The sequence below is a fragment of the Pangasianodon hypophthalmus genome, chromosome 1 (assembly GCF_027358585.1).
Source record: "Pangasianodon hypophthalmus isolate fPanHyp1 chromosome 1, fPanHyp1.pri, whole genome shotgun sequence".
In the NCBI taxonomy this organism is placed as follows: domain Eukaryota; kingdom Metazoa; phylum Chordata; class Actinopteri; order Siluriformes; family Pangasiidae; genus Pangasianodon; species Pangasianodon hypophthalmus.
Genome location: NC_069710.1, coordinates 8070265 through 8095660, shown reverse-complemented (window position 1 = coordinate 8095660; position 25396 = coordinate 8070265). Strand labels below are relative to the sequence as shown.

The following is a 25396-nucleotide window of genomic DNA, read 5'->3' as shown; positions in this document are numbered from 1 at the left end:
CCATCACAGGGTACCATGCACACACATTCACACATTCATTTACACTTAGGGGCAATTTAGCATAGTTAAGCTGCCACGCTGCATGTTTTTGGATAGTGAGAGCACACTGGAGAACCCAAAGAAAACCCATGCAAACATGGTGAGAACAGGCAGAACTCCACACAGACAGTACCCGTGCTCAGGATTGATGCTACTCACTGCACCACTGTGCCGCCCCCCTGAAAATATATAGAAGCTTAAAATGTAGGTTAAATTTCTCTATCAGTGTCTCCAGCCTTGTTACACACTACAGGAAGACCTCAGTGCTGTTTTTCTCTACAAAGGATGGTCCACCAGATATTAATTCTGTGTGTGTCAAAGTTTTGCTTTGCAGAAAAAATGCACTTTTTATGAAACAACACCTCATGCAAAAATATTATTACATTACTACATACACATTATTACATTATTGTGTAGAACATTAAAATAGATAGATAGATAGATAGATCACTTTATTTATCCTAGAGGGAAATTCACCTATTACATCAGCACAGAGAGTTAGAAGTACACTAAAAGTAATTTAACATTATAAATGAAACAAAATAAGAATAAATAATAATACATTTACAATAAATGAATACAGTGTTAGAGTGCAATGTGGTAGTGCAGTGGGGTGTAAACATTCTAGATATAAGCAGCAGACTTGAGGGGAATTAAAGTGGCAGTGCAGTGCAAACATTATCAACAGTGTAAACATTATAAACAGTGATAAAATGAATAGGGATACTGTACAGTATTGTATATAAGAACAGGAAAGAAAAGGGACAAATGAATAGAAGTAAAGTGGCAGTGCATATGGATATGAATAATAGAATGGTGGTAAAGTTCAACTATTGTCCAATGAGCTTATCTTAATACTGGCTCTGTCCAAAATAGTGTCCCAGCACAGCGAAGAGCTGTTGTACAGTGTGAATGCTGTTGGTAGAAACAATCTCCTGTACCGCTCATTTCTACAGTGGAGTTGAATGAGTCTTCTACTAAAGGAGCTCTGTTGTTTAACCAGCAGGTCATGGAGGGGATGTTGTTTACTGTCCAAAATGGCTGAGTTTATTGAGTGTCCTCTTTTCCACCATCTCAAAACCATCCAGAGAGCAGCCCAAGACCGAGCCAGCCTTCTTGATTAGTTTGTTAATTTTTTTGCATCTCCAGATCTGATGCCGCCTCCCCAGCCTACTGCGGCAAAGAATACCGCACTGGCTACCACAGACTGGTAGAAGATCTCTAACATCTTGCTGCAAATATTAAAGGACCCAAGCATCCTCAGAAAGTAGAGTCTGCTCATCCCTTTCCTGTACACAGACTCTGAGTTCCAGTCCAGCTTGTTTTCAAGATGGACACTAAGGTATCTGTAAGTGTCAACCACCACCATCTCCATGGTCTTGGCCACATTGAAGAGGAGATGGTTCTTCCCACACCACTCCATGAAGTTGTTGACTAGGTCCCTGTACTCCTCTTCCTGTCCATCCCTGATGCACCTGAACACCACAGAGTCGTCAGAAAATTTCTGAAGGTGGCAGAGACCCAACCTGTACTGAAAGTCTGCAATGTACAGGATGAAGAGGAAGCGGGAGAGCATGGTTGCCTGTGGTGCTTAAGTGCTGTTCAGCAGGTGCTCAGACAGGCAGGTTCCCAGCCACACAACCCGGGGTCTGTCCGACAGGTAGTCTGTGACCCAGGAGATTATGGACATGTTCAACTGCTTTCTTCTCATCTTCTGTCTCAGCAGGACAGGTTCAAAGAAAGTGATTCTCACTGTGGTATTGTTGTAGTCCAGATGGGAGTGGGCCTTTTGCAGTAGATATATGACTGCATCGTCCACGCCTACCTATGGCTAGTAAGCAAACTGCAGGGGATCCAGAAAAGAGTTGACCTGAGGTCTGAAGCACTAGTCTCTCCAGGACCTCCATGACATGTGAATTGAGGGCTACTGGTCTATAATTGTTCAGAGAGGAGCTGTCTTCTTTGGAACACAAACCTGGCAGGATGTTTTCCTCAGTACTGGCACCTTCTTCTGTTGAAGGCTCAGGTTGAAGAGGTGCTGGAGGATCCCACACAGCTGGTTGGCACAAACCTTCATTACCATTGTCACTGCCAGAAAGCAAGAGCGACACTTTGTACTGAACAGGAGAATGTGTGGGTTATTTAAAGGGATTATTGTGTTTGGGAGCAGGTGTGCATGATTAGTAATCAGGAGACTGGGAACAGGGATGTGGTCATGTGAAGAATCAGGTGACACGGTCTATGGTTTGTAACTATGTTTTCAAGTGATGTGACAGTTAAATGGCTTTGCCTTTATATTACATGATGTGCTGTACACATTTTCCTATCATATACAACATAAAAATCGCACAAGCATATTTAAGTATATGCAAGCTTCAGGTTCTATTCAGTGGTATGTGATTCATATTTCATGCCAGTGTCTGTCAGGTCTCTGTGTTTCTCTGCAGTGTAAATCCTTCACCACAGCCACAAATTCACACAAGTGATATGAAAGGGTTCAGAAATGGGCCACTATCAATCACACATAAGCATTACACCCAGATCAAACATGACTTCAGTACAGTGAGTAATTGTTTTGGGTAAACAAAAAAAGACAAATGTTACAGGCTTAACTGATTAAGGCAAAGCTAACACACTGAAGTACAGGCAATCACAAAGAATCACAAAGTGCCATTATCTGTTGTTTTGGGTCAGTCACAGTCTGTGAGAATATAGCTAGCACTAATCTGATCAGAGCTATCGCTGCATATCACCCACAGCCCTCAGAGGACAGGAGGATGAGTTCTGCTCTTTTCTGTGAATAAGTAATTTCAAAGGCTGCTTGTGCATTCACTGTGGCGGAATCAGCCCTTCCTGTAGATTAACTCTCTTTTGTTCGGCATAATTATGGCTGCTTGGCCTAATTTAGGCCTTTCTAGCATGTATGAAAAGCACATACATTCAAAGAATATAGCTGATCAGTTTCTGAAACATTGTATACTATGCAGTTAGAGTCCACTACCAAGAACTGCTTCTAATACAATGTTGTGATACAGGTTCTAATAATATAATGTACTAAAAGCATTAGCAATGATGACACATAACCACATTAATTGAGTGAAACGTGACCTGACTAAGAGAGATGTTGATATCTTGTTACATAACTAACTGACAGACATAAGTTAAAAATAAACACACAAAGAGGGCAAGTCCGATGTCATCTTTCAAGCCAGTCCCTAGCTACTGCATTTGTAGTGTTTTTGCAATTACCATGGACAAGAAGTCCAAGGTTAATAAAGATACAACCACAATTAAGTTAGGATCATACTACTTATCATTTTACCAGCAATAAGTACACAATTATTTGGAAAAAAAAAAAAGATCAAATGATTCATGGACATTTAGATAGATTACAATTTTAAACAAGGGTTTATCAATTTGTATTAGTGAATATGAACTATCAACTATTAATTAAGCATCATAATTACAGTATATAGCATTTTGATAAATGATAAGTAGTGGATTCACACTTTTGAGGCTGTTGTATAAAGATGGGGTTTTGTGTCTGACGTATTCAAAGTTTCTCTAACACTTAGGTGAGAAATAAAAAAAAAAATAAATAAAACTATAACTCCGGTATGAGTGTGTATGTGTGCTTGTGTGTGTTTGGATGTTACATCAGCTGCTGCATGCAAGGTGGATGCGTAGAGAAGCCTTTTAGAGGAACAGACTTTAGTGAGAAATATTCATCCCCTTCCCCCACCTGCCCTTCTACCCCCTTTCGATTGGCCCCACATGGGTAATGCCTGGCTGACCACAGCACTCCTTAAAGGGGTCAAAGGTCAGGCAAAACAGTCTGGTGTCATGGCAACCTGGCTGCCACCAACCAGACTAATTGAAAGTGGGGCTCAAGATAGGTCGATCAAACAAGGCTCAAAACCACTTGCAGGCTTTCAAGTGGGACAGGAAAACAATACATACAGGTCCTGTTCAAATAAAGTCAGTAAGCTGCAAACCATAAAAGAATTTGAATTATGGCTATACTGTAATTTCTGTCTTGTGTTTGTGTATCTTTATTTCTAGCATACATTCTTTAAATATTATATATTTCATTTATATATGAGACCTTTAGCTACAATTCTGAAAGTCTCTTTGGCCAGTAAGTTATTTTAACATTTTATGTTGATAGTATATATTTAAACGTGTAATAGAATCAGAATCAAATATACAAAACCTTTCAGAAAATGACAAGAGTCCAGAAATTATATACTAACATACAAGAAGTCTTATTAGATTGAATAGCTGAGTTATTAGTAAATGTAATACTGTGTGAGTGAAACTTTGTGTAGAGATATACTGTGTATATGTGCGTGCATGTGAGAGAGACTTTTAAATAAAATTTTATTGATATAAAAAACACACATAAGTTAGTAAAAGCATTTCATCATAAGAAAAAAGTAAAAGAAAAAACAACCATGTAAGAGAGAGAGAGAGAGAGACTGTTCTTTTTTGTGTGCAGTTGGTGTGGGATTGGTGGTTTAGTGGATAAATGAAAGATAAATGCATTTAGATCAATAACATACTCAAGAGATATGTGTGAGTGTGAGAGAGAGACAGAGAGAGCATTTTAACAGCAAAAGCATATGTTTTTACAGTAATACAGTCTGGGCACTATGAGGAAGGAAGGAAGGAAGGAAGAAAGAAAGAAAGAAAGAAAGAAAGAAAGAAAGAAAAAGAAAGAAAGAAAGATTCATTCCAGTATTGTTATTGACTTTCTGGTATGGGGGTGGCTCAGATCTTGAATTATTGAATTCTTGAATGTTGTGTGTGTGTGTTACAGCGAGCCTCTAACTGGGACAAAACTAGGGGGAGCTGGGGGCTTACTGGGATTGTAAGGGGCAGCAGGCGAGGGAGGATGAACCAGAAACCAGAAATCTGTTGGAGGAGAGAGGTGGAAAAACCATGCTTTCTACACCTTGACATTTGACCTTTGATCTCCTGGTTTTGATTTTTTTGAACTCTCTGAGAGAGCAGACAGGCTTCAGTTTAGAACAGCATTTCAAACTTTGCTGAATGACCATGACCATATCAACTTCTCTCTGGCTCACCATCTATGCCCTCTAAAAGTCTGAGTTTCAAGCATGCTGATAAAAAGGAACAAGTATAACACACCCATGCATGCACACATACACACATTTGCTATTCTGCTTCTTTAATGTGTACAATGTTTAAAGTGTGTCCTAACCAGTGGATATGTGAATGTATTAATTTTGTTTGTGGTTGTGATATTCCAAGGTTTGAGAAATTCACAGGATACTGTGCTCATCATTAGCAATCATTATTGATCATTTTACTATTATATATAGTTTGGCATTAAATATAGACTGGTTGCTTGGAAACAACATTATCTTTTATATGTGCTTGTGTGTGTGATATTTCCTCTGATTCAGGAGGATTTTTGTTCTGCAAGGTGCACTAAATACACTCTTAATCCTTAAGTAGAATACTTTTGAACTGGCTTATGTAACTATTTAAGGAGGATTCAATAGCAAATGATTATTTAAACCAGATATCAAAAAGTAGCCACTTTTAAGTCATTTCTGACCTTGTGATGAGAATTTTTCACAGCACCACCTATCATATTTTCTGCTTTTGCCAGTTTCTATCCATCTTGCTGCATTTTTATGTATGTGTAAGTAAAGCATAAACTCCACAGAAATCCAATAAATATAACATTGTTCTTTTTGAATAAACCAATTTATTCAACCATAATAGTCAGCAGTATCAATGGTGTTAGGATATCAAATCATTCTCAGTCAATCAGTCAATTGAACACTTTACAGATTATTATGCTGCAATTTCACTTTTTTTCTTTACACGACCTTTGGTTGATGCATTACGTTTTGGAATGCTTTTAAAAGATGATCTCAAAATCATTAAATGTACAATAATTCTAGATACTTTAACGTAAATAAAACTGTAAACATTTTATTTAACATGTAAGTGTGAAATTGTTTTTCGCTGTTGGAACCTGTGTGAAGCTCAATTCAATTCAATTTTATTAGTATAGCGCTTTTAACAATGGACATTGTCACAAAGCAGCTTTACAGAAATAAATACGATCAAATTAAATTAAATCAAAATAAATTGTAAATATGTAAATTTGTCTCTAATGAGCATATGAGGAAGAAACATTGAGAGGAACCAGACTCAAAAAGGGAACCCATCCTCATCTGGGTGATAATGGGTAGTGCAATTATAAATAAATCCCTTCTATAACTGTGTACTACATGGACAAATAGTGCAATTGTTCAACCAGTAAATTCATTACATTTTTCACATGAAGTCCACTTTGTTGCAGTCCAAAACCATCACAGTACAACTCCCCATATGAGATCCCCAAGCCATCTCCACAGCCCCCAAATGGCACCATCCCCAGTAATCTCAATGATCTTCAGGCTGTCTATGAAGCTGATTAAACATCAGTCATAAAACAGACAGAGTCACGTGTTTAACTACGCAAGACTAAGGCAAAAACATAAAGCACAAAACAAGATCTATAACCTGGCAGACTATGGCAATACAAAGCCTTGGTAAAGAACTGGAGGGAATCACAGAATGTATACTTCTCAAGGTGAGTGTGGATTGAGAGCCCTTATATACTGTGGTCTGTAATTGTGAACGGGTGCGTAATTTGTAAGATGGTGAACTTGAATGTGACCGTCTCTGTTGGTGCTGGGTGTTGTAGTCCATAGTGGCCATGTTTGTAATCTGGGTAATGTAGTAGATATACAGGTATGTGGGCTGGCCTTCGATGTCGTGGGGGGATGGAGGGGCAGGAGGTGGAATGTCAGTGGCTAGGGGTCCGGTTATGATGGGTTTCAGGCAGGAAACATGGAATGAAGGGGCGTTGAGGCAGTCTCATTGCAGGTCCAGTTTTTAGGGTAACCTCTATGATTTGTTGTAAGATCTTTAAGGGTGCTGCTTTATCTGGGGCTTACTTTCTTGCAAGCTTGGGTTTGCAGGAGGTCTTTCGTGGTGAGCCAGACTCCTGTTTGATCCTCATTTGGTTATCCTTATTTGACGTGACCACTTGTTCTAGATGGGTGCTTTCCTACACCTATCCACTTCTCTGGAACCATTCGTCCACTGCTGGTGAATTGGTTGGGTTAGCATTCCAAGGAAACAGAGGAGGCTGGTATCCAAGCACTGGAAAGGTTTAGTTGTGTGGCACAGAATGTTCTCAGGAAGTGGCCATTTTCCTGATTGGCCCTCTCCACCTGTCCTTTAGTTTGCAAATGGTAACTTGATGTTAAGCTGACGGTCACTCCCAGTTTGTCCATAAAGCTGGACCAAATTCGAGAGGTAAACCGAGTGCCTTGGTCCCTGACAATGTCCTCTGGAATCCCAAAATACCTGAACCTGTGGCTGAACAGGAGCTCGGCTGTGGCGAAGGCTGTGGGCAAGCTGGGCAGTGGAATGAGGCATATCGATTTTGAGAATTCTGTTGATAATGACCAGGATGGTGTGGCCATGGGATTCCAGGAGGTCAGCGCCACTCTTCGAGGGCCTTTACTGCCAGTAGCTCTTGGTTCCCAATGGGTGCAGTTTGGGTTTTTCTCCAAATGACTGGGACAGAATGGCTGCCATGCCCATTTCTGACACATCCACTTCCACCACAAAGGGCCACCATGGGTCAGGATGTCTGATAATAGGCGGTGTGGTGAATGCTGTTTTCAGTTGGTTGAGGGCCTCCTTGGCGGCTACCAGACACTTCGCCCCCTTCTAGAGGAGTGAGGTTAGCAATGGAGCTGAAACCCCGAATGAAGCACTGATAAAAGTTTGCAAACCCAAGGAATCCCTGCAGGTCTTTGACAATCTTGAGCATGGGCCATTCAATGACAGTGGAGACTTTGACCTGGTCCATAGAAAGTCCATCTGGGCTAATGATATAGCCCAGAAATGAGATGGTGCGAAACCTGTGAAACTCCACTTCTCCCCTTTGACGAACAGTTGAGGGGCACAAAATGGCCCATACCGCATGACACAATACTCATAGTAGCCGCAGGTGGTGCCAAAAGCAGTCTTCTTCTCATCTCCCTCCCAGATGTGCACCAGATTATATGCACTGAGAAGGTTCAACTTCGTGAATATCTGAGCAGGACAGAGTTGTTTGAGGGCTGCCAGGACCAGGGTTATCAGGGATATCAGTACTTCACTGTGACTTGGTTGAGTCCACAATAGTCAGTGCAAGGCCTGATCCTTCCCTCCTGAAGGTCAGATGTATCCTTGTTGTAATGCCTCCTGGATGTATTACTCCATGGCTTTCTGTTCCGCAATGGAGAATGGGTAGATCCTATTGCGGGGAGGAGTGGTTCTGGGCAGTAGCTCAATCGCACATTCATATGTGCAGTGAAGAGGTAAAAAACCCTGGCTTTGGCCTTACTGAATACTTCTTGGTGGGCCTAGGGTATCTAGGGGTGAAAGATGCTCTGGGCTTTCCACAGAGGTCAAAGCCACACAAAGCAGAGGTGTTAGGAGGCAGTGATGGTAACAATCAGCTGACCAGCGGGTGATTTATTTGTCCATCCAAGATATTTGGGGGTTGTGAAGCTGCATCCAGGGAAACCCCAGGATGATAGGATGCTTGGATGTGATGGTCACAAAGAACAAACTTTGCTCCTGGTGGAGCGTGCTGACTTGGAGAAGGAGAGGCTGTATACAGTGGTTGATTGTGCCTCCCCCGATGGGCCCTCCATCAATGGCATGGATATTTATAGGGCGTGATAATGGCTAGGTCAGGGTGTTCAGACGGGTCACCGTGTCCGGGTCGATTAGTTTCCCACTGACCCAGAGACAATTAGCGCTGTTAAAACAGAAACACCTGACACTTACACCTGAATGTTGTACTGAAACCTGAAGCATTGTCAAATGGTGAGATAAAGACTGGAATGAACTCACTTTTTCCATGCGGTGGTTGGAGCTCCCGCCAGAGGGCAGACCTAGCATGTAGCGGGCATAGCCCAATGAGATGGTCGGGGCTACCGTAGTAGAAGCAGTGGTGCTCATGACATTGTTTCTTCCTTTCTTCCTTGCTGAGCTTGGTGTGCCCTAGTTGCATGGATTCAAGAGGGATGTTCACATGCAGAGAGCCCCCAGTCTCCTGGAGAGGGCGACGGTTGTGAAGTAGGTGGTCCAGGTGAATGGCGAGGTCGATCAGGGAGTCTAGGGTGAGCTCATAGTGGCACGCCATCTCCATAAGCATGTCCGGGTTTTGACCGCAGTGAAATGCGGCTTTCAGGGCTGCGTCATTCCATCCTCTACCGACAAGCTGCTCTCCCACCTCATTCCCCTCAGGTGAGTGATCAAACACATGGCGAAATAGTTCTGTGAACCGCTCATAAGAGGATGTGGGTTAGCCCCCTTGCTCCCACACCGTCATGGTCCAGCGCTCTGCCGGTGAGCGGATTCATGAAGCACAAGATATTATTCAGCTCTAGTAGAAGGAATTTGTTACAGAGGGATGCGTCACCTGTGAACATGTCTGGCGCTGGAATCAGCGTACTGGGCACTGGGGAGGGACGCTGTGAAGGCAAGGGCTTGTGAGAGGGGGTTGACTTTAGCAACAAGGCTGGCTAGACGCTGCCACTGCTCTCCCATCAGCTGTCCATGTATCCTGATAGCATGCCACCAATCCGGCTCTCCTGCTGCATCCATATTATCAGCAAAGTAATCTGTCATATAATTGGAGGCAGAAATGGATGCAGATGTAGTTGAATGTCTTTTTACTCACAGGCAGGCACACAATTCCAAAATGCTGGGCAAGATCAAGGTCAATAAACATCCATAGGTCAGACAAGGCACAAACAGCATAAATATTTAAGTAAAATCTCAGAAAACTAGGAAACTAGCAAAGCCAAGAAACCAGGATAAGAAACACTGGATAATAAGGCTTGGCAATCATCAGAGGCAGAGCACAAACTGAGCATTTACTTTGCAATGTGTTTGTGAGTGTGAGTCCTTTTTATGTGTGTGTGTGTGTATGTGTGTGATTGGTAACAGATGAGTGTACTCAAAAGTCAGGTGATTGCGAATGTGTCAACTGTGATGGATTCTGCATAGCATAGTCCAAGGCAGTCATGTCTGTAGGCCACAGTGTATTCTGGGAGACTGAGTTCACAGATGGAGTTGACCTGTCACCTTCAGGCCTAAGGTTACAAATCTGTCATGTTTGTTCACCAATCACATCAATCTGGTTTGGGTAGCACACAGAACAACAATAAATTTAAGAAGACATGTAAGTCTATCATATCCAAAATGGTGTGAATTAGAAAATAGTTTTAAAAAAACAGTTAGGCTTTCCATGTACTATTTCTATTGCCTGTTTTTCACTTCTGCAGTCAGCATAGCCAGTTGGCTTAGGTATCCCAGTGTCGGTCCTGAATTCATATGACTAACGGTGGGATGGTTCATCCCTTTGCAGTTAGAGCTTTGGAGCATGTTAACAGAAAGACCAGTGACTACTAAGCACGTTGTACATTATTATTTTTTGTAAATTTTTTGGCCACTTCCATTCTTTAAATGTACGTGCTTAATAGTCACTAGTCTTTTTGTTATCATGCGCCAAAGCACTAATTGCAGAGGGATTAGCCATCCCACTGTTACTCAAGGGAATTCAGGAACGACATAAGGAAACCCTGGCAGTTTCAGTAAACCATGTTTTTGAAAATGCCCTTTTTGACATGAAACAGCCTCTGTGTTCTGTGCTGCTGTGGTGCCACCAATGTGGTCCCTGCCGCATCTCATCTTTGAAACCAAATTCTGCAGGAATGTTGTGCCGGCACATGTGAGTGCCTAAGGGCAATCTGTTGCATCATGTCTTTTGTTCTTGTCTTAGACAGAAGGACGCAATCTTTTAATGCTTCCTTGGCCTGTGCATCAAAGACCTGTCAATGTGGCAACAGCAGCTGGTGCAATGTGTTTTTACTTGGCTCCATCATGATAAAAACTTGTCAGTGGTAAACAAATGGTAGAAATTTTTTATCAACATTTACAAGCATTTGCCAAACAACTGCAAGCAACCAAACTCCTCATCTGCATTAACAGCTCCAGTAATTTGCTTGAAGTGCTGTCTGTAAGATTTCTGTGACCACTGCATCTCTTGCTGGAAGCATAATTTCCATAAGGGCCAGTAGCAGGTGTGGTACTGTATAACCATTGTCAGTGTGTCAGATGATTTACTAACCAGCATATTAGCTCTTCTATATTTGAGCTGTATGCATCACAGCTTTATGCGCAAAGCTTCATCAGCCTGTACTACTAAACAAGTGGCTAAGTAAGTCTGCTGGAGGCAATGATCTCAAACTTAGGGTTTCTGTCTCTGTCATATCTCAGCTTCAACGCACTCTTAAACATGTATTGGTTTGTTTGTTTTTTCTGTTTTTTTTTTCTCAGAAAAAAGTAAAAAAATTTATATGGAGTAAAACCCCTGAAGGTCTAAGTCACGTAGTAACAATTTGTCAGTGCCAGACATACCCTCAGGCACAGACATACCAGACTGGTCATCAATCCCCAGGTACATAACCTGAGATATAAACATCTGCTCTTCAGTTTCCAGAGAGTGCACATGGCACTCTTTTGAACCTCTCTCAAATAACGCACTGGGTATCATCTTCACCTTCTTCTTCCTGTCTCTTCTGGTCAAGGATGACAGACTGTATATAATAGTATCTGCTATATAGCACATTTGCAAAAAGGACATAACACTGCAACACCAATTTATATTTAGATATCGTCTCTGGTAAATTTATGAAGAGGATTGCTCAATGATAGTTCATACCCATGAGTAATTTAACAACTGCTTATAAAATATACTATAGAAAAAAATCATAAATCATTCAAAGACATGTGCTGCACCCAGAAACAATATTCATTGTGATATACTAGTATCACAGAGTAATATTTATGAAACAACAATTTCAGGTTTCCTTTTCACTGTATATCATCATACACAAATATCATCTTGAGTGCATATAGCAGAAAAATCATATGGCATATCTGTGATGTCAGAACAGATTCAGTCATGGTGGGGTTTTGTTTTGTTTTATTTTATTTTGTTTCAACACAAGTAAAGTCCTTTGCACTGAATGAGTATATAAAAACAACAAAAATATGTTCATCAACCCTAAATTTAAAGGTACACCGAAGCATGAATCATATATTAATACCAGTTTGTGGCAAAATGAGCAATGTACATCGCTGCATTTATATAACTCACAGACAGACACACTCTTCCATTTCATGCTTTTAGACCTAAGATAGATGGAAAAGAATAAAATTTGGTAATGTTGGGGCTGGGGTGATGGAGGTAAAGACAGACCAAAGAAGTAAAAACAAAGGCAGAGATGTGATCTATTAATAATGAACTAAGGAATTCTCTACGGTCACATAAAACACATTCCATCACATGTTAACCCCCACTATACCACTGCTTCCTGCCACACATGCACACACACAAGGCACCACAATCTACTTGACTAGAAAATTATGCAAATACAGCGCTACTATACACATGCAAAGCAAACACTACTACTACTACTACTACCAGCTAAATAGATTTTCTGCCAGGAATCTGCTCATGTAAATTCATACAGACATCTGTGAATTTCTGCAACAACAATAACAACAACAACAACAACAACAACAACATCAATAATAATAATAATAATAATAATTCTTTTATATTAACAGGCCATTCCAAGCAGCTTACTGAACTACAAACTACATCACATGTTCAAACACATCATCCATTCATCAGATCACAATCACCAGACTTGTAACTGACTCACTTGTCTTCAGTCATACTCTCAACATTCTGTACAAAGTTTCACCCCTAGCTTGTCTAGTGTTGAATACATTGTGCATGATATTCCTGTTTTTTTTAAACTCTGGTTTGTTCCTTAACTTCAATTCAGGTTGCTTCAATTTAATTCCTGTTTGTTTTTCACCTGGCCTCTTGCATGTTTCTTGAATATGAGTTGGATTTGCCCGTTTGTTTTGTCTGCCATTTTCTAAATAAATCCTGCAATTGAATCCAAATATAACTGTTGTGACAGAAAACTTCACCAAACATGGATCCAACAGGATTAAAAGAGTTTCAGCAGGCATTCACAGTCCAAGGCAAAGTGGTGGAGGAGCAACAGCAGCAGTTAGCAAACATTCATGCTACCTTAAATCAGCTGTTCTCCCAGATGCACTTGCTCTGTTACTCAGACACTTGCTCTGTCATTCCAGTGCTACTCGACAAAGATGCCACTGGCAACTTCATGGAGCAAAGCTTGGAGGAAGAACTCCAGATAGAGCTAATACCACCTCTATTTCATTTCCTTGTGAAAGGTCTGGATGGTCAACCAATAATAGGAGGAAACATCATGACATCATGCACCACACTTCACCTGTTACACTGGAAATGCACTCTGAACAACTTTCACTCCTTATCACAATTTCACCCAAATATCCCATTGTCCTCGGCCTTCCTTGGCTCCAACTGCACAATCCCCTTGTTTCTTGGTCTGGAAACAAAATACTAAGAAACTCACCCTACTGTCACCGATCATGTCTGAAATTACCCAGCACACTCAATGCTTCCACTTCCATAGAAAGTCCAGAAACCGAACCCACAATAGGAATACCACCCTGTTATGCCCAGTTCAAGGAAGTGTTTAGTCCAAAGGCCAAAAAATATTGCCTACCACCTCACTGACACTATGATTGTGCCATTGACCTCCTCTCAAATGCCATGCCCCCACTGAACTGCATTTATCCCTTTTCTGTCGCCAAAAAAAAAAAATCTATTGAGGAATATATAATGGAAGCACTCCAACAAGGATTTATCTGGCCATCTATGTATACAGCCTCTGCCAGCTTCTACTTTGTTCCTAAAAAGAGAGGAGGCCTTTTGCCTTGTAGTGATTAAGGAGGCCTTAATCAAGTGACTGTCAAGTACCGTTATCCACTGCCTGCAGCACTAGAACAGCTCAAGGAACAGTCATTTTCGCCAAGCTTGACTTTAGGAGTGCATATAAGTTAATTCATATTCGTGAAGGAGACGAGTGGAAAACCTTTAGCACCCCCTCTGGCCACTATGAATATAATGTCATGCCATATGGGCTCTCTAATGTGCCAGAAGTTTTTCAGGCACTAATAAATTATGTTTTACAGGACATGTTGGGGAAAGGTGTCATAACCTACATAGCTGACCTTTTGATTCACTCCCCTTCCCTGGAACAACACATAACCCAACTACAGGAGAATCATCTGTATGTAAAGGGAGAGAAATGTGAATTTCACATGAACAGAATTTCCTTCTTAAGATATGTCATCAGTTAGGGAGGAATGTATATGGATCAAACCAAGATCAGAGCAGTCGTGGACTGGCCCATCCCAAAGACAATAAAAGATCTCCAAAGATTTCTGGCCTTTGCAAAATTTTCAACACAAAAGCCTTTCAACACACAAAAGAGGTGTTTACTTTGGCTCCCATCTTGAAACACCCTGATCCTTCTACACCATTCATAGTGGAGGTAGATTCATCTGAAACTGAAGTGCGAGGTGTGTTGTCACAAAAACAAGGTAAAAGAACTAAGTTTCACCCAATGGCCTTCTTTTCACAAAAACCCTCTCCCACTGAGCACGACTATGAACATGACTGTAAATAACAGAGAACTCTTGACAGTGAAACTGGCTTTGGAAGAATGACAGCACTGGCTGGAGGGAGGAGAATGCCCGTTATCTTCATGGATCACATGAAAACAGCCAAGAGGCTAACCCCTAGACAAGCCAGGTGGGCACTGTTCTTCGACCAATTCCACTACACCATCACTTATCTTCCAGGCTCCAAAAATACCAAAGATCTCTCTTCAGTTTATCCCTCACTCCCCACTACAGATGACGCAGAACCAATCCACCACGAATCATGCTTCACTGGGGCTATTACATGAGACATTGACCAGGAAATTACCCAAGCTTACAGGAACATGCCCTCACAATCCTTTTGCCCAGCTTCCAAGATCTTTGTGCCAACTCAGTTTCGAGAGAAGTTGACGATGTGGGCACACGTATCAATAGCCACAGGCCAGCCCAGGTTTCAGAAAACCTTCCATTTACTCCAAACGAGACACAGGTGGGCTTCTATGATTACAAATATGCAGTAATTAATTTCTTCTTGCTCAGACTGTGCTAAAGCCAAAGTCCCTAGGCACCTTCCTGCTGGGAATCTATTCCTGTTACCGGTGCCACAACTCCCCTGGTCCCACATTACAGTGGACTTTATCACTGACCTTCCACCCTCCCAACAGCACACAGTCATTCTAGTTGTCATTGACCATTTTTCAAAATCCTTGTGGCTCATACCCTTGCCACCATTACCTTCAGCCTTTGAAATGGCAGAGCTCCTTTTCACCCCAATGTTTTGATTCTTCAGATTACCAGAGAATATTGTGTCAGATCAGGGAGCTCAATTCATGTCACAAGTGTGGAGGTCCTTTATGGAAAAGCTGGGAATCACATTGAGCTTAACCTCAATGTACCACCCCCCCAAACTAACGGTCAATTTGAAAGAGTAAATCAAGGGATTGAAAAATTCCTGAGAACCTTTTGTGCAAATAACGAGGAGGACTGTTCTCAATATCTCCCCTGGGCCGAATATGCCCAAAACTCTCTGTGTCATTCAGCTCCCTTTCAGTGTCTGCACAGATATCGACCTCCACTATTTCCATGGAATACCACCCCTCTCGAGACTCCATCAGTCGATAATTGGTTCTGTAGAAGCAAACAAGTTTGGGAGAGAACCCATCAATGCAAACTAAGGTTCTCACAACAAATGAGGTTTGTAGATCACGAAGAATGATGTCACATCATTATCCAATGGAAACTCAAACTCCCAGAATTCTCCCCTGCAACATAACACTTTCACACTGGACTCAAATTGCCAGCAGCTTACCGAACTACAAACCACATCACATGTTCTAACATGTCATCTATTCATCAGATCACAATCACTAAACTTCTAACTGACTCACCTGTCTTCGATGATACACACAGGCTTTAAACAGACTCGACTCTCAACATTCTGAGGTTTCGCTCCTAGCTTGTCTAGAATCCAAGCCTTCTGTTCATTGTGCACAATATTCCTGTTTAATTTTCTCTGGTTTGTCCCTTGACTTTAGTTTAGGTTTTGCCCCCATTTATTCCTGTTTGCTCTTCAACCGATCTCTTGCACGTTTGTTGAATATGAGTTGGATTTGTAAATTTAGTTTTGTCTTTCTAAATAAATCCTGCAGTTGAATACAAATCTCACCATTTTGACAAATAATAACAGTTTTTCTAGAGTTGTTGGTTGTGTGATAGGTTTGTGATACAATTTGAGTATTAAAAAACAGAACTAGTTTTGCTAGTTTTGTGAAATCACCAAAAAAAACTGTAACTCACAGACCAGGACCATCTAATGTAATTGTGATAATTGTAATTTAGTTTCAGTCTGTGATTAAAAATAATTTTAAAAAGATGCTGTCTTAATAGTTTTCTTATTATTAGCTATAATAGCTAATGCTTTCAGTATTTACTTTTTTAATTTATATTAGTGAAGAAAGTCATTATGTTATTATAACTGATGAAATGTAACTAGTTCTTGGAAGTGGCCTTTGGATCCTACTATACCTGTCCTCTGTCACAGAATTGTACATTTTCCTTTGTACACTGTTTGACATTACAAAGTAGACAACAGAAATATTCATGTCTTAACCACTGATAACATACCATTCTGAAATGTCACATGGTGATCTATAACAGTGTGGTGCTGGTTCAAATCAGGAGCTACACTCTTAAGATTAAGCACCTTAATCTTAAGCAGCCCATCTGAAGGTACAACTGGAACACAGTTGGTACATCTATTCCTGTGGGATCTGCATAACATGGACTATGACTGCATGAGTGCATCAAGCACGGTCACATGATGTCAGTTTTCCATGAAGAATGCCATAGCCTTGAACAGCCTTCCATTCCCTGTATACTATGTTCTATATATAATCAAAGCCATTGCTATGAGTAATTGCATTGAATTTTTTTTTTTATAAACTCATAGGTCTGAAAGCATACCTTGCTCCATTGCCACCTCAGATAATTTGTAATGTCACATTCAGAATGAAGTGTTTCCTTTTTGAATTGTTGACACATTTGACTCTGCTATTTTGGGCTAATCCTTATGTTGGCTTTTGAGGTTAAAACATTGTCCGGAATAAATAGAATTAGCATGCTGGTGCACAACAGAGAAGCTAATTGGCAAATTATGTTGTATTCTAAGACAACTTGGTAAAGAGATTAACTCAATGGTTTTGTGTTCAGCTCAACGGACCTACCACTTGCGTGTTTAGGGCTAAAGCAGAAGCTTCATGTGAGCACAGTAAACCAAACATGCAAATAAAATACCACGCAAATTAATGTGCCCACACATTAATAATGTGCCATGAGCAAGAGACTTTTTCATACACACAGTAAAGTGTAAGCCATTTCATATGCATTGCCATTGTGTTTAGGCCTGCACAATATTATGCATAGCATAACACAGCATAGCACAGGAACTTCTTCGGGTACAACAAAGTAGTATGTAGAAATATAGAAGAAGAATTAAATACAATGTCGGTGACTGCTCAACAGGGGCAATCAGGTGGCATGGGAAAACGAAAGACATGAAGATGGAGAAAGGGATGGAAGGAGCTGGAAGAAGGCACCACAGATTCCTATGGAAAACTTCACTTCCCAAACACCAGAAAAACATTATGATTAGACACTGTTTATTTCAGCTCCTAACTACAAACAGGCACTGTGGTTAGACCTAACCTTTTGAAGGCACAGAAACATGGGACCTGGAGGATCATGAAGGGAGTGTGCTGAGTGGGGGAGGAGGAGGAATACAATGAACGGATTGCACTTTAAAAAAAAAAAAAAAGACTCTAAAATCAAGCACCAGAGAGTAAGGCTACAGTTTGTCCAAGGAAGCATCAATCTTTGCACATAATGGCAGAGTGTGAAAAAAGTAAGCTGACATGTGGGTCTGCAAGTAAGCTATAGATATATAGGTTACATCCCCTTTATCGGGCCATCTTAGATTTGTGCAATGCTAAAGTTACAGTAAATAAGTATCTTTATATCTGGACCTGAGCACATGATAAGCGATGCAGTGCTTTAACTAGAAAGCATAGGTTAGCGGTTTCCTCTTAACAATATTTGAGTATGGATGAGGTATGAAGGTAGGAGAAAGAAGAAAAATGACTCAGAGTGCCCACATGGATGGCCTCTTTTTCATACCACTACGAGGAAAATATGCACTGATATGCTCTAATGAAATACCTGGAGAAATAGATGGGAGAATATGCACAGAAGAAAAATGGGAGATTACAAGAAATGGCTAATAAATTAGAAAATATTGAAATAAAGGCATTAAATACCGTGAAGTGGAGGAGAGAAGCTGTGGTTTCATTTCCAGCATGGCTGTCCATCATTCCATGTTCCTCCCTCACTTTATTTTTCTGCTCTCTCCCATTAATCACAGTCCTCTTCGTTGGATCCTGCTCCCTTCTTGTGCTCCTTCTCTGCTTATGCTTTTTCTTTCTCTCTCTTGCTCCTAATCACTCTCTTTGTAGACACTCTCTCTCTCTCTCCTTCTTCTTTCCTTTCCTTTATGGATAAAAGGGGAGGAGGGAGATGAAATTTATACTGTAAAAGAATGGACAAGCGAGGATTCAAGTGGAGACCAAATTTCTGAATGAGAAGCATGCTTGGCCAATGAGTGATAGAGCTGAGAGGGGGGTGTTAATGTGAAAGGAGGAAAGGACAGGGAAAAGGGGGTGGCTTAGGAAGAAATATCTAAGTGGGAGGAAAAGAGGAGGAGTGTATCAGAGAGGGGGACTCACCCTCCTACTTTTGCCTTCATTTTTTCTACCCCAAATTTCCTCTTTTGTAGCAGTGATGTCAAAAGCACACTAGCATGCAACTATATAATAAATTCTATTTCATTTTAATATACTAATTATTTTCTATATTTTAATTATGTTCTCTCATGGGCACAACTGTAAAATTAACTGCTCCAATACTGCAGGAGACACAAAACAGAGAAAGTGAGAAGCTCACAGATTTTTACATGGGACAAGATGGTGTATTAGGGATATTTCAATAAATGCAACTGTTAGGTTAAATAAGTATGTATGTAAGTAAACATAAGTTAAATATTTAAATATGTAGCTAAATACAATTGATAAAATACATATTAAATATAAGACAACTACAATCAGAGAATTTCAGAAGAGATGTATTTTATTAATGGCAAACAATACGTATTTTAAAATATAATTCAGTGCTAACAAAATAGTTTATCATTAAATTTTTCTTGTTTAGTACTTAATATGGCAATGCACAAAGTAGAAAGAAATGATTCTATATATCAGGTGCTGAACAATGAATTATATGAGTTAATGAACTATTAATGAAATATTAGAAATTTTGGATACTGAGAACAGATTGGTGACTGTCATTTACAATATTGTACATGAACTGTGTTTATTAAACTGTTTATTTACATTTAAGAATATGATTATTTAAGAATAAAATACCAGTTTATTTGTACACAATCATCAAAGTCATTTATACAAGGTATCTATTTATAAACTAAGAACAATTACATATGTAAGCAGGCCAAACCATGAGCATTAAGTAAAAAAAGCCACATTCAAACCTCAAAATCAATTTCAGTTTCCCTTTGACTGCACTTAAACAAATGGAAAGGATGAAGCACACCAGACTTTACTCCACATGCCTGCAAAGATGGAAAAGCCTGAAGTGCACAGGAAATCCAAATGTGTATTAATCTGCATGCATGACAGCCAGTGGTGCTGTACATATAAGCAAGCAGATAAAATAAAGGAAGACAGACATACCTATAGGCAAAGGGTGTTTTGTGTTTGTGTGTACTGTATATGTATATGAGAGAGAGAGAGAGAGAGAGATATGAAGGGTGTGTTCCAGAGAGTGATTGTGTGTTTATGTTTGTGTGAGAAAGAAGATAGAAAGGGTGAATGTTTGTGGGTATGGGGGGCGTGAGAGGTAAGTATGTGAGAGTACAGTCTGCTTATCCTGCTGCTGATCTTGAAAGGGCATGGTTATTGATCACATAAATCTCACTGTGAAATCAATATGTTTTTCAAGATGGAGTGTGCTGCATGTGTGGCTTTAGCCCACACAGACTTTATTGATACAAGAACCCAGAAATGGCCCATTTAAGTCAATAAAAAGACAGCCCACAAATGCTTAGAAATATGAAGCTGAACCAGTAACATTAGATTTTTTCACAGCATTTTTCCACAGTCCATAATTTGGCTACCACAAACCTTACCTTACCTCTATCACTGAAGTTGATACAGTGAATATAAAAAGTCTACAGTCTGTTAAAACAGGAGGTTCCTGTGACATAAAAATGATACCAAGATAAATGTCAGATAATTTTCTAGTTTACTGTGATATAACAGCCAACACGAATCAAGTGAAAACTGAATAGGAAGAAGAGAAAAGAAAAAAATGTACAATAATATGGTTGCACAAGTGTACACACCCTTTTTTAATGGGGGGGGGGACGACACACTATGCTCAGAATTAACCTCAACCTAAGCTCATGTTTCATTCAACTGCTGAGGTCTGCAAAGAACTTACAAAGCTTGTACTTGATCTCATTGTCAAAAGGTATTGATCAGGAGAGGGGTACAAAAGAATTTCCAGAATATTAGATGTGCCATAGAACACCATGAAGGCCATCGTCAACAAGTGGAGAAAACGTGGAGCACCACAGTGATGTTACCAAGAACTGGATGTCCCTCTAAAATAGACAAAAGGACAAGACAGACAGAAACCCCAAAACATCCAAGCCCTGATCACCCCAAACCATGTGGCAAAATGTGTTATGGTCTGATGAGACCAAGGTAGAACTTTTTGTGGATAATTCTAAGATATGTCTGCCACAAAAACAACACCGCTTAACCCCAAGAGCACCATACCCACGGTGAAGCATGTTGGTGGCAACATCATGCTATGGGGCTACTTCTCTTTAGCTGGGACTAGGGCTCTAGTCAAGATAGATGGAATCATAGATAGCTCCAAATATCAATGTATTTTGGCACAAAACCAGCAGGCCTCTGTTATACAGCTGAGGATGAAGAAAAATGTCTATTATTAATATATTAGTCATATAAGAATTAGTCAATGGAAATTATTAATATCTGAGGGGGCATGTCAGACATAGAGCAATCTTAACCCTTGAATCTAAACTACATGCTGTGTTTCTAGTTTACTTGCCCATTGAACTTATTTATTTCTGTTTGACAAGATATTTTTAGCTTCAGTTAATTCATGACACAAATCTTGTTTCATTGTGCTTAACTTGTGTTCTATCTTTGCCCTCTATTCTTACTATGGTAAATAAATCATCTCATACTAACATCTGTCCATGTCTTCATCTAATCCTTGTTGCAGAAAGCTTTGTTTTGTCATATGTAACATCAATCGTCAGCTGACCAACCTCAGGTGATGCTAACCTGCCTTGGTAATGCAGGGTTCTCCTTTACATTATCAGAAGTGGACTGATGCCTACTTATCAAGCTCTGCTCTAAATCACATTCCCTTTGAGCTTGAATTGACCCACTATCACTCAAGATACAACAAGATGTGCATCAAGACTCTTTTTTTGTACTGCCACCCAGGTGGTGGAATGAACTTCCCCTTGCTATCCAAACAGCTGAGTCACTGCTTTCAAAAGAAGATCAAAGCACTACCTTTTCAATAAGAACCTAAGTGAGCACTAATTTAAAACTATTGACTTAATCTGTTTTTATTGCTGGACCAACTTCTTGTACTGACTCCTCTCTAACAGGGCTTTTGCAGGGTAGACACTGTCCAATTTTTCTAGCATGAGGATATGTTTTTGATGGATACTACAAAACATTTCTGTAAGTTGGTCTGGATACAGTCATCCGACAAATGCTGTCAGTGTAATTATATTTGGATCTGTCAGGCAGCAGAGACACACACAAGTGTGGGTACACAAACGATTAATTAGAAAGGTTTGCAACAAATTCAACGCGTTGACCAAAAATCAGGAAAAAGTCAGACAATGGCCAGTGTGATGTATGCGACAAAAATGTTTACGGAACCCTGGATGATGCTATAAGCTCATCCATGTACGCCATGTTGTTTGGTAATAGAAAGCTCTCCAAGTAACTAGAGAAACCCCTGCTGACTGTGTCTGCATTTCTTTTGTGTTCTCTAAAATAGTGCGTAAATTGTTAATACATAACATAAAACTGGCAACAAGGATTGTTGAACTCCTGTTTAAGAGTGAGGGTGGAGAACTGGCTCATGACATTTCAGACGAGAAACGAGTTGCTGTGGTGCTGAGTGTAATGGGCTCAGCTACATACGGACTGCCGCGTAGACTAATCGCACCGGATAAGCTGGGTGCAAAGCCATATGATGACATTGTGGCTGTTTTGGACGCACATTTCTCTCTGAACCTCATTGTAATTGCAGAAAGATTCCGGTTTCATAACAGTAGTCACCAAAAGTCATAAACAGTAACATAATATGTCACAGTTCTGAAAAAGCTGAGTGAACACTGTGAATTTGGGACACATCTATGAGTTTTACAAAAAAGGCCAAGTGTGTAGAACTAAAAGTAAAGACATGACTAAACATAAAAAGGGAAAGTCAATGAAGATTAAAAAGTTTCAACAAAAATTAGAATGCATCACGTGGGTGTGAAAGAGTTGTCAAATGATGACACTGCTGACACTGAGTTGGCACTGCAGGTAATGGTTAAGAAAGGGAATTGCCATCAGTGTAAAGCCAAGAATAGAAGGACAAATTGAATTAGACACAGGGGCTGCCATTTCCTAGATTTCAAGAGAACTGTACAACACACAGTTAGCCCATAAACCACTGCATTCTACAGAAGTTGTTCTGAGAACTTACACAGGTGAGATGGTTTCTTCAGCAGGGATCATCATAGTCAAAGTAAAAATGAACAAACAGAAGGCAAGATCACCACACAGAGCCGCATCACCACTTTTTGGCAGAGAGTGGCTCAAGAAAATTCGGCTGAATTGTCATGAAATAAAATGTGTGAGTAAAGATTCACTTCGGACGGTGCTAGGAAAGCATAAAATGTCTTCAAGAAAGGATTTGGCATGTTAAAGGGTATTGAAGCTACTGTGTCATTAAACCACAGTATCAGGCACAATTTTGCCAAGCACATAATGTCCCCTATGCACCGAAGCCAAAGGTAGAGGCTGAAATAGATTGACTACTGGAGCTGAAGGTCATCTCCCCTGGGACATGTAGTGACTGGACTACGTCTGTTGTGCCAGTTGTTAAAAGGAAAGGGGATGTGAGGATTTGAGGGCACTTTAAGATAACAGTTAACCTTGCCCTTTGTATTGTACATTACCCAATTCGCATCACTGCCAGGGGGCCAACACTTCACCACACTGGACCTCACGAATGCATACTTACAGATGCCCTTGGTGGAAAATTCACGCAAATGCCTCACTATCACCATGTCAAAGGGGATGTTCTATTACTCAGATTACTCAGTCATTGCTATCTAGATGACATATTGGCGTTGAGGCAGATGATCAGCAACATTGCAGGAATGTAGGCGCAGTCAGTCCAAACTGACTAAATGAGTTTGGTTTATGTGTCCAACATGAAAAATTTGATTTTTTTTTTAAGGATTCAATGGAGTACTTGGGGCACATCACAGATGCACATGGTCTTCATAAGTCACCAGAAAAGTTTAGGGCAAGAGTGGATGCGCCTGTACTAAAGGATGTCAATCAGCTCAGTTCGTTTCTAAGACTCATAAACTATTACAATAGATTTATTCCCAATCTTGCATCTGTCTAACCCCTACCAATGCTCTTTTATGCAAAGGAAAGCAGTGGATGTGGTCTCCTCAGTGCAAGGCTTCATTTGGCAAAGTGAAAGAACAGTTGCTGTCACAGAGTGTTTTGACACATTACAATCCACAGCTTCCAATCATGTTAGCCTGTGATGCATCACCATATGGTGTTGGCACCGTTATTTCTCACATCCTCCCAGATGGGCAGGAAAAACCAATAGCTTTTGCCTCGGGAACATTGATCAAAGCACAGCAAAACTATGCTCAAATTGAAAGGGAGGCACTTGGAATTTTCTTTGGAGTACAGAAATTCTACCAATATCTGTACAGATGGAAGTTTACCATGCTTATAGACCATCGTCCGCTTACAACCATTTTCAATCCAACTAAAGCAGTTCTACCCATGGCGACAGCTCGGATACAACGCTGGGCTCTGATGATGGCAGCTCATGAATCCAACATCCAGTACATGGACAGTGCATCCCACTGTAATGCAGATGGTTTATCACAACTACCACTGCAGGCAGCATCCAGAGTAAAGCCAGATACTGTAGAACTGCTCCAAGTGAAACATCTAGGTGCCTTACCAGTGCAGTGTACAGACAATTATAAGGAAACAAGAGCTGACTCTACCCTGTCACAAGTAATGGTAAGGGTGGCAACAGGATGATTTCCACAAGCTCATGATTCCAATAGTGTACATGCCCCATACATAAACACAAAAGATCAGCTGACCACTCAACAAGGCTGCCTCATGTGGGGATGGAGGGTGGTCATCCCTCTAAAGCTGAGATCCAGGGTACTAACAGAGCTGCACACTGGGCATCCAGGTGTTGTAAAGAGGAAGGCAGGAAGTCCAGACGAATGGACAGGTCAATGAGAGTGTTGAGTGACGCCTGATCGTCCTGACATGCCAGTTCATTGAGGTTGCCCTGCTTGAGGGGTAGGAGTCTCTCTTCTCTTGCCTGTGGGAGAGACACCCATTGGAACAGCTGGAAACCTCTTATTGGTTGGAGAAGAATAATGAACACTGGAGCATGAAGCCTATAAGGGATCAAAACCAGAATAGCAAAATACAAAGGCTTGTTCTCGACTGGTAACTAAGACACAGAATATATACGTCGCAATGGTGTGGTGGTGAGTAAGTCCTTAAATATTGTGGCTGTGATTGAACACAGGTGCGTGGAGATCAGTATGATGATGACTGTGAATATGACAAAGATCGTGGGTGTTGGGTGTAATTCATGGTGGACATATTTGTTGGCCATGTTGTGCTCTAGGAAATGTAGTGTTACACCAATTCTGGCATTGACATGACACTGTCCCCCCTGTGAGAGACAAGTTTATATTTTCCTGTTTTTTCCTGTGATCTCTGTCCAGACA

The 25396-nt window shown here is 40.6% G+C and overlaps 1 protein-coding gene across 5 annotated transcripts in view; it reads right to left on the bottom strand.

Annotated features, from left to right (window-relative positions):
* spaca6 (sperm acrosome associated 6) overlaps positions 1-18872 on the bottom strand; it is a 55507-nt gene extending 36635 nt beyond the window's left edge. For 4 of the 5 annotated variants that reach the window (XM_026914277.3, XM_053235017.1, XM_026914274.3 and 1 more), the window contains exon 1: positions 18522-18871. Coding sequence is in view for 3 of the 5 variants with exons in the window: in XM_026914274.3 (XP_026770075.3) it covers positions 18522-18562 (41 nt within the window). In the remaining 2 variants the exon portion in view is untranslated. Of the gene's footprint in view, positions 1-18521 lie in introns of all 5 variants that reach the window. The other variant, XM_053235023.1, reaches the window with a different exon arrangement.
* Between the last annotated feature and the right edge of the window lie 6524 nt (positions 18873-25396).